The sequence below is a fragment of the Ornithorhynchus anatinus genome, chromosome 15 (assembly GCF_004115215.2).
Source record: "Ornithorhynchus anatinus isolate Pmale09 chromosome 15, mOrnAna1.pri.v4, whole genome shotgun sequence".
In the NCBI taxonomy this organism is placed as follows: domain Eukaryota; kingdom Metazoa; phylum Chordata; class Mammalia; order Monotremata; family Ornithorhynchidae; genus Ornithorhynchus; species Ornithorhynchus anatinus.
Genome location: NC_041742.1, coordinates 5,229,195 through 5,241,610, shown reverse-complemented (window position 1 = coordinate 5,241,610; position 12,416 = coordinate 5,229,195). Strand labels below are relative to the sequence as shown.

Sequence of the window (12,416 nt, the reverse complement as noted above, 5' to 3'; positions counted from 1 at the left end):
AAGTGAAAAATAGCATGACCTAATGCAAAGAGCACAGACCTGGGAGTCAGAGGACATAAATTCTAATCCCAGCTCCATCAACTGCTTGCTGTGTGAACTCTAGTGAGTCACTTCACTTCTCCGTGCCTCAACTCTCCTAATTCTCCCTCCTACTTAGACTGTGAGCTCCATGCGGGACAGGGACTGTGTCCAACCTAACTTGTACCTTCACCAGAGCTTAGACCAGCGTTTGCCACATAGTAAGTACTTAACCACCATAAATATAAGGGCAACGCAGAAGGGAGGGGGAGTATGGGAATCTTGGCCAGTCCACTTTCCCAAAGGTGCTCTTGTCTGGGTGGCAATCTGAGCCACAGACAGTTTAGCATAAAGAAGCAAACATAGGAGCCATTTTCTAGGAACTCTTCTTTCCAGGTGTCAGAGAGCCAGGTGCAAGCAGGGAAAAGAGCTGTGTGTGTATATGTATAAACAGAAGCAGATTTTTATTTCAGCAGCAAAGCCAGGTGAAATCAGTTTGAAAGGGAATTCTAACCTTCTAGCCCAACAGTAGGGCTTGGTCAGGGAATAATCTAAATGCAAAAAGCCAAGCCACACATTTGATTCTCTAGCGACTGCCCTAAGCTTCTACTTTGTACTTTTAGCAGTACTCGCCACCGCTTAAAGAACTTCGCAGCACCGAGTGGGCTGGTGTAAATGTGTTTATTAAACGTCAGTAATTTTTTTTTTTACAATGCAAATATTCATAGCGAAAGGCAAAATGTTTGCAAGGTATGTACAAAGTAAAAAGCTTTACGGAATTAGCAACTTAAGCACTTTATAAAACCCAATGATGTCTTCTACTTTTTAGACCTCCTTCGAAAATAATTTATTGCCAATCCTGAACTAAAGCACAGATTAAAAAAAAATTTACAACGGTATCAGAAGATGCTTAGTCCCTGGAAAGTTATAAAAAGTTATATGTATAAAAAAATCCTAAGCCACAAACACATTTATACAGAGCTAATACAACTCAGGTTTTATTAGATACTGTATCTATCAAGGTTGTTACAAAATATACTTTGATAAGGCGTTTGATGGCTGAGCTCTCGCCGCTGTATAATACAGGAAAGCCATTTTAAATATTCTGCAATTCAGTTATCCATTTTCAAGTAAAAGGCAAAGAAATGGCAAATGGCACAGTTGGTCGTGACATGTAATTTCCCAAGGACTAACTTATTTGTTCTGGTACTATCAACCAGGTGGGGTTGGGGCGGCGGTCGGGGGAGGCGAGTCGGAGTTTGATGAGTCAAAACAAAACAAAAACAACAATTTAGAACTGTGCCCTTTGGGGTTGGCAAAACAACAAAAATAATCCAACAAGTTGTTTGAAACTACCAGTAACTGGTATATCGCAATCTGCCCCGTTCGGACCTGTCGACTGACTGGGGTGCAGATGGAGGTCACAGGGAATAAAGGGAGACTGAGCGGGCCAGACGTCTCCACTGAAGATCCTACACTGCGATAAACCCTGTCTGCAGCTCCAACCTGACAGGAAGGAGTGCTTCTCAACAAGCCGTCCATCTCCGGTACCGAATGTTTAGACTTGAACACTTCGGCATTTAACATACCGACCGAAACTTCAAGTTTCCACAGAAGTCCAGGTGAAGAGACTCTGCATGAGATGGGGGTGCTGCAGACTGTACCTCAAATCAGGTGGCTGATCAGTTCACACACCAAGTCTGGTGTCTATCAGATGGGACTAGGAAAACACATACTTGCAAATGTCTGATTTTTTTTTTTTTTTAAAAAAGAGTTCAGGTTTTTTCTATTTCTCCCTCAATTTCAGCTCTGTCTTCGTACCATGGCACAAGGGGTCTTATTATGAGCCTTTAGGTTTGTTATTAAATGATTAAATGTTCCATTTCATCCTCATCTGTGCCTTGATATCAACCTTCAACAATCACATGCTTCACGGTTGCGAGACTAGGAAACCAAATTTCTATCTTGCCACATTTAAAAATGAAAACTTGCCATTAGAAACTGTACTCAAGGGCATAAGACAGTGAAATAATGGGTCAGGGGCCAGGGTTTAGCTTAAACTGACAGCTGGAAAAGAATTACATGATTGTTTTTACTGGAAATCATTTCAAGATAAAATACACTGAGCAGAGCCCATGGAGGCTAGACACTAAGTTTCTGCAGAGTTTCTTCTATACTTTTCAGCTGGCCTCTGCACACAGTTTCACCAATTCACACAGGAAGTTTAGGGTAGACACCAATACTCCATCTCTTTATAATTTTGTACACCAAAGTAAAACCCAATGCTACGATTTTAAGTTGGAGAAAGCCTTAGCTGGATACCCATCTTCATTTATTTGGATTTATTAATATTAAATAAGACACTTGGAGGATTTTCTGAGTAAGATTTAAGAGTTCCTTCAAGACACTGAATAAAACATCGCTTAGGAGAATGGACAGACTTTGTTTACATCAAGACATCTGGGCACACACACGTGCTCCAATGCTGATTACATTTATTCAGAGAGATTTTATCTACATGAAATTTTGTCATCCAAATCCCTTGCTCCAAAATCCAAACCCTATTTAATGTTAATTTGTGCCCTGCTTCCCATAATCATACTATTTTTCTTTATATTTTTCCTCTTGCTCACACTTCTTTGCTATATTCTCTGGGTTTCTAATAAGAGTGCAACTGAAAATGTTTTATTTATCCTTTGCTCCAATCTAGAAATCCATTCTGCAAACCGACTATCTAAATATCAGTATGTAGAAGGAATCCAAAAGTAGATTGAAATATAATGAAATGGATCTTTTCACTTTCCACAGAGGACATTACTTTGTAGAAATGGGTGTTCCCAACTGGGCACATTTCCACAACAAAATCAACACTTTGGCTTTTTACCTCCAATGAACTAAATGGCATTCCAGGATCAGAGTATCAAATTTTGATTGGCATAAGTGCTTGATTGGCTTTTTCAGTTTGCTGAAAGCCTTCCATGAAACTCCTTACTCCTGCTCAATTCAATTTCAAGGATGAGTTTTCTGCAAAGTCTCTTTGGATGGATAAGGCCACTCAGTACAGACTGTGGAGTTTTCTCAAGGCCCCTGATCCAAAAATCAGAGACTATAACTCAGACTAAAATTAGGCACCAAGGTTCACAAACACCAACTCGAAATTGTCTAATGATTATCAGAAATGGAAATTCAAAAATCAAATTATGGACAATATGAAAAATGAAAAACCAAAACCCAGCCACCCCAAGTCGATCCAAAAGCTACACCTTTGTTGGGTAAGATACTTTTAGGGGAAATAATTTGGCATGGTGAAAAAATCAGAAGGCTACAGACTTCTTCCTCCCTCCTATGACCTAAACTATCATTTTCTTCCCCCGTTCCTTCCCTTCCCCATATAGTGGTATTCCAAATGGACCAATTTCAGTGCTGCAAGCTTATGGTCTCTAAGCTTCTTTCCCACAGTTTCTCAAATATGTGGCATACATAGATAGGCTTGCCGTTCCACTATATTTTTCAACGAGTGAACTTTTGAAGCACTTTATTGATTTTACCGCCTCAAAGTTTCCCTCCCTTGACATTTTTCAAGTATCCCGAGTGGCACATCACATCAAAAAGAGGAGGAAATCACACTGTAGAAAATATAATGTTTCCTTTTCACCAACAGATCCCACACTCTGGCATCTTGGGGAGTGCCTGATGAATTCTTCTTTCTCCAGAGTATAACTGGTTGGATTTAAACTGCAGGCTGTACATCTTAAATGTCAATTGTACAAACACGAAACGATACCTTTTCGAAAAATAACCTTGCTTCAGCCTCTATCAATGCTGAATAATCCTTTATTTCAATTTGTACTTGATAGCTTGATATAACACCTTTCCTTGGAAAAGATCGACCGGTGTGTTTACTGAGCTTCAAAGACACTGAAAGATGCTATCCCCGTAAATTTAAAAAACCCCTGGGATTCTATTTGCCAAGAAGCAATAGATGAGGAAAAAACCATTTGGACATATACGAATTCAGTTAAAGGCATACATCATGATGTCAGAGTGCCTCTTTCAACACTCATGCATTCCCTCCCCGCCCCCCCCACCCCAAAAGAGAAATACTGAAATGTAAATACGTATATAATGTTCCTGGGACCTACAAGAAAAGAAAAGCTAATTGTGGTAAGAATTTAAGAAAAAAACCTGGTTAGATGGCTCACTGAAGCGTCATACTTATGCCAGACAGTATAGAAAACTAAGCTCTCTAGTCCCTCCAAGACCTAGAAATACATAGTTTTAACCATACATTCAAGGAATTTCTAACCATTAAAATACCTGAGAACACAGTCAGCTACAGTCAAATGACCTAAATCACAGTCATAACCACAATTTTCAGGAAAAAAAAAGGTCTGCTTTTGTTTATTACTGCAAAAATCACGTATCTGTTTCTCTGGACCTGAATTCAATTATACGTACACTAAAAGACAGCATTTGCTATTTGAACCACAACTGTTCTCATTGTCTGAAAATGAGCGCAATGGGAATCAAAGTAGTTTCAATAGGATTCCAATTTGAAATTGTGATTGGGAGCAGTGCACTAACAAAGCAGGGTGCAATGGTTAGGAGGTCAAAACTCAACCAGCTGCAGGTGACAAACCCAAAACCTAAACCACAAGGCCTTATAAGTTCAAATGCACCTTGGATTGTAAAGTATTTTGCAAAGAGAAATGATCTCAATGTATGCACCCTCCTAAAATAAACAGTAATTTCTTGGGGGTAGGGAGGGAGAGGTGGGGAGAAGACTGAGGGATGTGGTGAGGTTCAATGGACAGGTAACTCATTAAGGCCTCATGCTCGAAGTTGAGAGAACCGAATGAAAGAGAAAAAGTATTTCTTGTAATGTAGCTGGATTGTGGTCATGTTGTCCATGTGACCGGGGTGCTTTAAAAATCTGGAAAGTTAAATCAATGAAAAAATTATAAAAAGGCCACATTCATTTATTCAGTCAGCAAGTTCCAGCTTTGTATCACTGATACTGCCAGAATGTTCAACACATGGTAGTACACTGTTAATGTTAAATACACCATTAAATAAGGAAAATTGAGATGGTTTAACTACATCTTATGATTAACTCTCACTAAAGAACTACGTGGCATCCGCACACACCTTGGTTTCCTCTGTACCACTTGTGCATACTTTTCAATCGTTTCAAACCAGAAATGTATATGTAAACTTTAAAATACAAACAATGTCATTTTAAAAGGCATAATTTTTTCCAACCCCACTCCCCAGAAAAAAAAAAGCCAACTACGACAACAGAAAGTTTAATATCCGCTTAAAAAAAAATTAAGGCCAATTCAGTGGTAAACCAATGGGATTTGGATCCCTTGGGTCAAACTTTTTTCTACAGCCCTTGAGTAGCCAAAGGATGAATAAGTCACCCCTATCACATGAGGAAACATGTTTCAGAATACTCTTAACCGCTTACCTATAAGTTAACAATTACTATGGGAAAAGTGGGAGGGATTAAAGCCTGAAATACATCTCATCTGAGGTCTGCTAGAAAAATTACAACTTGACTCAGCTTGAAGCTACAGTGGAAAGGATTAAAGCCTGAATTAATTGGCAATAAGGTTTTAATTCTGCAGCCTTTACCCATAAACCCGGAGTGGGCACCAAAGTTTTCTAAGAAATTGAAAGAGAAGGATTATAGTTTCCACCTTGGGTTGTAAACTGCTATTTTGGAAAAAAAAAAATCGGAAACACAAAAGAACTCGGGGGGAAAACGTCTCTTGCACATCACTGGAGCATAAGCTGTTTGAGGTTGTCGTGAAGGATGGTGTCCTTCACATCGCGGAAAACCAGACGGATATTTTCCGTGTTAATAGCAGTGGTGAAGTGGTGATAGAGGGGCTTCTGCTGCTGGTCCCGGCGTTTATTCCGGAAGCACTCCACCAGGAATTTCTGGACGTCTGTTAGGCAGTGGGGGTCCCCTACATATTCGGGGAAATAGTTTTTGATGCTGACGATTCGTACTTTCTCCTCAAGCAAGTCCGTCTTGTTCAAGAAGAGAATTATGGAGACGTTGCTGAAAACCCGGTTGTTGACGATCGTCTCAAAAATGTTCAGCGATTCCGTGAGGCGATTGGTCTGTCGATCCTCCATGAGCACCTGGTCAAACTCACTTGAAGAGACCAGGAAAAGTATTGAGGTGACGCTGTCGAAGCACTCAAACCACCGTTTCCTTTCCGATCTCTGACCGCCCACGTCAACCATCTTGAAAGGAACATTCTTGATTTCGAAGTTGTATTCGTGGATCCCTTTGGTGGGTCTTCGGGCCAGTAGAATATCTTGTTGGGATGGAATGTACTCCTAAGGGAGGAAAAAAGATTTTGTTGGTCTTCACAACACACTTAGGGCACTTTTGGAGTTGTTCGGCATACCAGCGGGTCACTTGGTCAATCTAACGATATTTATTGAGCACTACTCTAAGCGCTTGGTAGAGTACAATACAGGAGAAATTAGCAGATAGGTTCCCTGCCCATAATGAATTTACAGTCTAGAGGAACCCCGCCCCACTTAACCCAACACCCCCAAAACTCTTCCCTCACCCTGCCCAAAACATACTCGGAAGATCTACTGAACATATGGGGAGAAGCACAAATTCATTTTCACAGGGTGGGGAGAATCAATATTCTTTTTTCCCTTGCTCTAATCCCAAATATGTAGCACTTGAGTATCAATGGCATTTATGGCATGTCTGCTGTGTATAAGACACAGTCCCAGGTGCTTGGGGCCAATAGCTAAAATATCCAAAACTGATCGATACTTGGAAAGAATTTCCAACAATGCCAGGAAAGTGGCTTCACTCTCCAGCAGGTGCTTCCGGAAAGGGTACACTGCAGACTGTAAGCTTCTTGTGGGCAGGGATCGCATCTACCAACTCGACTGGATTGTAATAATAACCATAATAATAATAATAATTATGGTGCTTGTTAAGCGCTTACTATGTGCCAAGCACTCTTAGCACTGGGGTAGATACAAGTTAATTAGGTTGGACACAGTCCTTGCCCTATGTGGGGTTCACCCAATTTACAGAGGAGGGAAGTGGCACAGGGAAGTGAAATGCCTTGTCCAAGGTCACACTGCAGGCAAGGGGCGGAGCCAGGATTACAACTCTAGTTTACTGTACTCTCCCCAAGCATTTAGCCCAGTGCTCTGCACACAGTAGAGGGCTCAAAATACCACTGATTGAGATGCATCTCTTCTGGGGGCAGCGGTGGGTGAAAATAATCGTCATTTTGGTTTTTCTTTTCTTATTGTGTGTCAAGGACTGTTCTAAGCACTGGGGTGAGATAGGAGTTCATCGGGTCCGACAGTCCCTGTCCCACATAGGGCTCACACTTCTCCATATGAGGGAGAACAGGTATTGAATCCCCATTACAAAGATGAGGAAACTGAGGCCCAGAGAGGTTAGCTGATATGCGCACAGTCACACAACATGCAAATGGAAGAGTTGGGATTGGAACCCAGATCCTCTGACTCCTAGGCTTGTGCGCCTTTCACTAGCCCGGCCCCCGACTTGATTGGCTGGGTATCTGGCATTCGCTCACTGAAAGGTAAGAGGATTTTCCACTTTGGTGACATACCTTAGATTTGGGAAAAAAAAAACAAAAAACAAACACAAGACACCCACACCCCACAACAAAAAACCCTCCATCTTTGGCCATGAAGAGACCTGTCCTTCTTGTTTGCCTGAGCTAGAGTCAAGTTTGCTCCCCAGTTCTTAACCCCTTAGAAAAAGCACGCTGGATGATATCAAAATCTTCAAATATTGTCCAGGTATATTTTTAGTGACCATGTATTTCACCTCCTAGTGCTGAAGACTCCCCAAAGAACAAAGACTTTCTAAAAAGGTCACCTAACTTGCAAAGTGCAAAAAGTAAGCAGTCATAACCACTGGGGTGTCTATTTAAAACCACACACCCCAAAGCATAGTAACAGACCCAAGTAGAACCACTCCCCCAAGTCCCTTACTTTTAATACACAGGGTCCATGTGAGCCTGGGCTGCAGACTTTTAGCTGCCATGACCAAAACTTGTTTCCTCTGCCTGATCACCCTTATGCCTTCTTATGAAAAGTACCCCTTTCGATAGCATTAGCTAGAGAATGGACTCCTGTGGGCTGGATCCAAAGATATCGAGATACAAGGTTGCAGAAGAGGGGAGAGATTAATGGGGCACGGGGAAACTTGAGAACACATCAGGGACGGGCGGGGAAGGTCATTTCAACAACCCCCACAGTAAAGGTAACTACGTGGGTGGATTGGTTAGTCATCATCGGCAGGCTGTCGGAACTGCCGAGAGCACTGCTGGTCCGGAACTCAAATCTTTAGAGACTGCATATTCTTTTCACTTTCTCTTTTGTCTTATCTGTCCACACCCTGTTTCTGCATTGCCCCGCTATCTAAAAATCAGAGGCTCTTGAGGGAAGTAGGGTCGTCCAGATGCAAATGAAACCTCAAATGAAAAGGCGAGAGCTTCATTCCTTTAACGACCCATCCCTCCATCAGTCTAGAGATGGAATTATAACTGAACCCTTGGAGAAGAGTCCGGAGACAAGGTCCCTGCCATCAAGCAGTTTAGCTACAGGGGGGCAGAGACATTAAAATAAGTTAGAGATAGGGGAAACTGTAGAGTAGAAGTGCATGTTCCCTAAGGACTGGCAGGAGTATCAAAGTGCTTAAGGAATCATGGACAACTGGGGAAATGAAGGAATAGTCAGCCAGGGAAGGACTGGCAGACGAAGTGGTTTTAGGGGGTTTTTGAAGGTGGGGTGGGTGGTGAATTGTCAGATATGAAGGTGACGGAGTTCCACGCCCGAGAGAGAACCCAGCTCTTTCCGACTCTCAGACTTGGGCTCCATCCACTAGGCTACTCTGCGCAGGAAAGAATCAACTTAGTTCTCTCAACTCAGTAGCAGACTACTCTGAAAAATGAGACCCAAACTCTCCAGACACCCTGAGATCAGGCCCCAAATTTACAATCGAAGCCTATCTTTTGGAAAGCCATTTCTCTCCTGGGCCTTTCCGCCCTTTGAGAAGTCAATCGTGGGGATTTGTACATTCCAAGCGCTTAGTACAGTGCTCTGCACATAGTAAGCGCTCAATAAATACTATTGAATGAATGAATGATTCGGCTTAGGCTCTTCATAATGGGTCTGTTGAACGGTCAACAAGAAAATCACACATCCAGGTGGGGTGGGCCCATGAGCTGTTTTCACTAGTCACTCGGTTCTTCCGTAACCTGCAATCTTCCTATGCGGTTTGGTGAGGGCAGTGTTCAGAAGTTAGGGAACCCTCTTCTGACAACATGAATTGATCAGGGCTCGGCAATTTGTGCTGACGAGGGAATGGTTGAGCGCTTACTTGGGTGCTTGGGCAAAGAGTAAGTGCTTGATAAAAAAAACATTATCCTTATGATTATTACGGAGAGAAACGCAGTGAGAGTTTTGGCAAGAATGTGGCCTGAGCTTTTAGGGACAACTGGGGGGCACTAAGGGGAACTGACTTCATTCTGGTGACAGAGAGCAAGTCTTCGGCGGTGACAGGGAGCCAGTTTTACAGAGGGACCCGTTTCATCCTCAAGGGTGGATGACTTGAATGGGCGGCCCTGCAGTTGCCAAGGATCCTGACGTGGGGAGGATTTCAACCAAGGAGTTCTGAAATTGTTCCATCCTCCGTATTTCTTCGCCTGGGCTTGAGAACAGGAAAATAATTGTTCTTATTTCCAAGGAGCGGTACCCATAAAGGGCCAAAATGGCAACCAAGGCATATGACAGACAAAAGGTACGGAAAAACACACGAGGGTGGGGGGTGGGGAACCCAATACAAATGACTAGAGAGCCTCCACTGTCAACTAATTATTTTGCAAAGCAGGAACAATTTGGTAATCACTCACGAGGGGAGCAAAGGGGGGGGGGGGGCAGGGGACGGGCGGGGAAGTAACCCTGGTCAATGTTCTTTTCTTTCCAAACTGCCTGTCTAATAAATTTCCATGGCCTAAACTATGGCCTTAAACAACTTCGAAAAATCAGTCTTAAAAATGTAGACAACTAAACTTCAAGGGTAAAAACTAAGTAAAATAAGGATTTTAAAAAGCTCAACAAAACAAAAGATGCTATCTACACACAGAGTAAGGCTTAAATGAAGGACGATGTTAGAAACCATTCATTCGAAGAACCACTAGCAAAAAGCTTTCATCTTGGTAACTATCACATAATTGAAAAAAACATAAAAAACATATATGCAGCATTTAGGATTTAGCAGTAAGCCTCCCCATCCCGCCTTTAGCTCTCTTAGATGCCTGTGAGTTCTAATTCAGGAACACCAAAAAAATCAGAGCAAGTTATTTTAAAATGATATGCAGCTCTATTTCACCCTTAAATCCTGTAAAGAAAAGTGCTCGTCCAACTGACTTCTAACAGGCTCTAGGCAATTCCCCACAGCAAATTCAGTTTACCGATTCTCCAAGTTTATCCAAGTTGTCCAGGAAATACTTCACTGATTCGCCCTAGAAAAACAAGACAAAAAAATGAGAAGATATGAGGTCTCTCACAAACAGCAAACTCCAGCCCAGCAGTTTACATTAAGCAGTCTAGTTGAACACTTAATCCAAACATATTTAGTCACCAATTTCAGTCTGTACAATTAGTCTTTTAAAAAAAACTACCAAAACCCCCACCCCCCTACTCACCATAGAAAAATTCGAGAGCAAACCCTTACATAGCACACACCCTCTTTAAGGAGTTTTGTTCTCAAATGCCTTACCTCAAACACAACAGAAAACAAAACAAAACAAAAAATCCCCCAACATGGAACCACTTTCAAAGGTTAACTATTTGTACATGGAACTGAAAATTTCACTCCCATACCTCTTCATGTGGCTAGTTACAGGTTATGAAAAGGGAAATCTCAGCTCTTGAAATAAAGACAGTTTTCAACTCCTGTTTCAATTTGCTCATAAACTGTGAGTCTCCCAAGGGACAGGGACCCTATCTAGCTATAATCTGACTAGTCTCTCCTAGAGTTTAGTGCAGTGCCCTGCACACTCGAGCGCTTAATACTATTACTATGACTCCTATTACCTGGAGTCTGTCACCTCCAAAATCAGCAATTAACAAAATTAACATTTATTTAGCAGTGATCTTCAGAAGGGGATGCTAAGCCATAAGGAATAGATGAAGATGACATTTTATATGGATTTCCAGGTAGATAATTCCTGGTCCAGCACCCCTTGTTAATGAATTATGAATCATGCTCTCTACCACAAGACCGTGCCATTTCTTAAACTGAATAGACACTTTTCTAAAGCCAAAGTTCTACTATTTCTTCAACTCAGTTCTGAACACTTTTCACCATCAATTGTTTTTGATTGTTTCAAAACACATGATTTACTACATTATGCGGATGCACTGGCTTAGGCATTCATGTTATCCATGTCACCTTACTCTTCTAAAGGCATATTTGAAGAAATTATTCAACCTCCCCACCCACAACAAAACAAACCAAACCCCAACATTTTGCTACTCTGGTGATGTGAGAATGGAGTCCAAAAAATTGTCTATTCAAACAAATCCCAAACTCAGAGACATGTAGGGACTCTCCCAAGTGCTTAGTACAGTGCTTTACACAAAGTAAGTGCTCAATAAACATAACTGAAAGGACCTTGTACAATCTTCCCTTTAGAGAACAGAACAAACAACCATTAAGCTGTAAGCCTCATTTATTCACTAGAGGTACAGGAGAGAGAGGATTCCAGCAGTCAAATTAAACAAGGTCAGATTTCCACAGTGACTTCTCTCCTTACAGTATCTTCAACACTCTTGTTTGTTCTGTTTTACATTCCTAAGATCATGATTCTGCTCAGACATAAAGAAGAGCTCTGCTAACATAGGAAGAAAAGATGATTTGCTGCTACTGTAAAAAGTAAAGCAAATGAAGGAGTACAAGTAAAATTACCTTCAAGTACAAGTAAATCATATTTTCAAACAAGTAAACACTTAGGTTGACTACACCTCCCCTTTTTTCAGAGAATACAGCTTTCATGCTGCCTTCTGTTCACCTATACGCCTGATCCAAGGTTTATTCAGTCAAACCAAAGACGGGAGATCTGTTGTAGGAAATGGGGTAAATGGGCTCTAAATTGTGCAAAGCAAACTCTCAACCATGCTATAACCATTTTGCCATCACAAACCTTCATAGTGTTTATAATTGCTTGATGATTTAGTAAGCTCCCATTTTGGTACACATAATTATAATAGGGGTATTTAACTCCTTACTAAGAGCTCCCTCCTTATGGGCAGGGAACTTGTCTACCAACTCTATTTTATTCTCCCAAATGCTAAGGACAGTGCTC

At 41.5% G+C, this 12,416-nt stretch overlaps 1 protein-coding gene across 2 annotated transcripts in view; it reads right to left on the bottom strand.

Annotated features, from left to right (window-relative positions):
• Nucleotides 1-680: 680 nt before the first annotated feature.
• Nucleotides 681-12,416, bottom strand: part of GNA13 (G protein subunit alpha 13) — a 48,192-nt gene continuing 36,456 nt past the window's right edge. For both annotated transcript variants that reach the window (XM_029079698.2, XM_039914258.1), the window contains 2 exons: nt 10,521-10,571; nt 681-6,372 (listed from right to left, as the gene is read on the bottom strand). In XM_029079698.2, the coding sequence (XP_028935531.1) occupies nt 5,800-6,372; nt 10,521-10,571 (624 nt within the window). In that variant the 3' untranslated portion in view covers nt 681-5,799. The remainder of the gene's footprint in view (nt 6,373-10,520; nt 10,572-12,416) is intronic.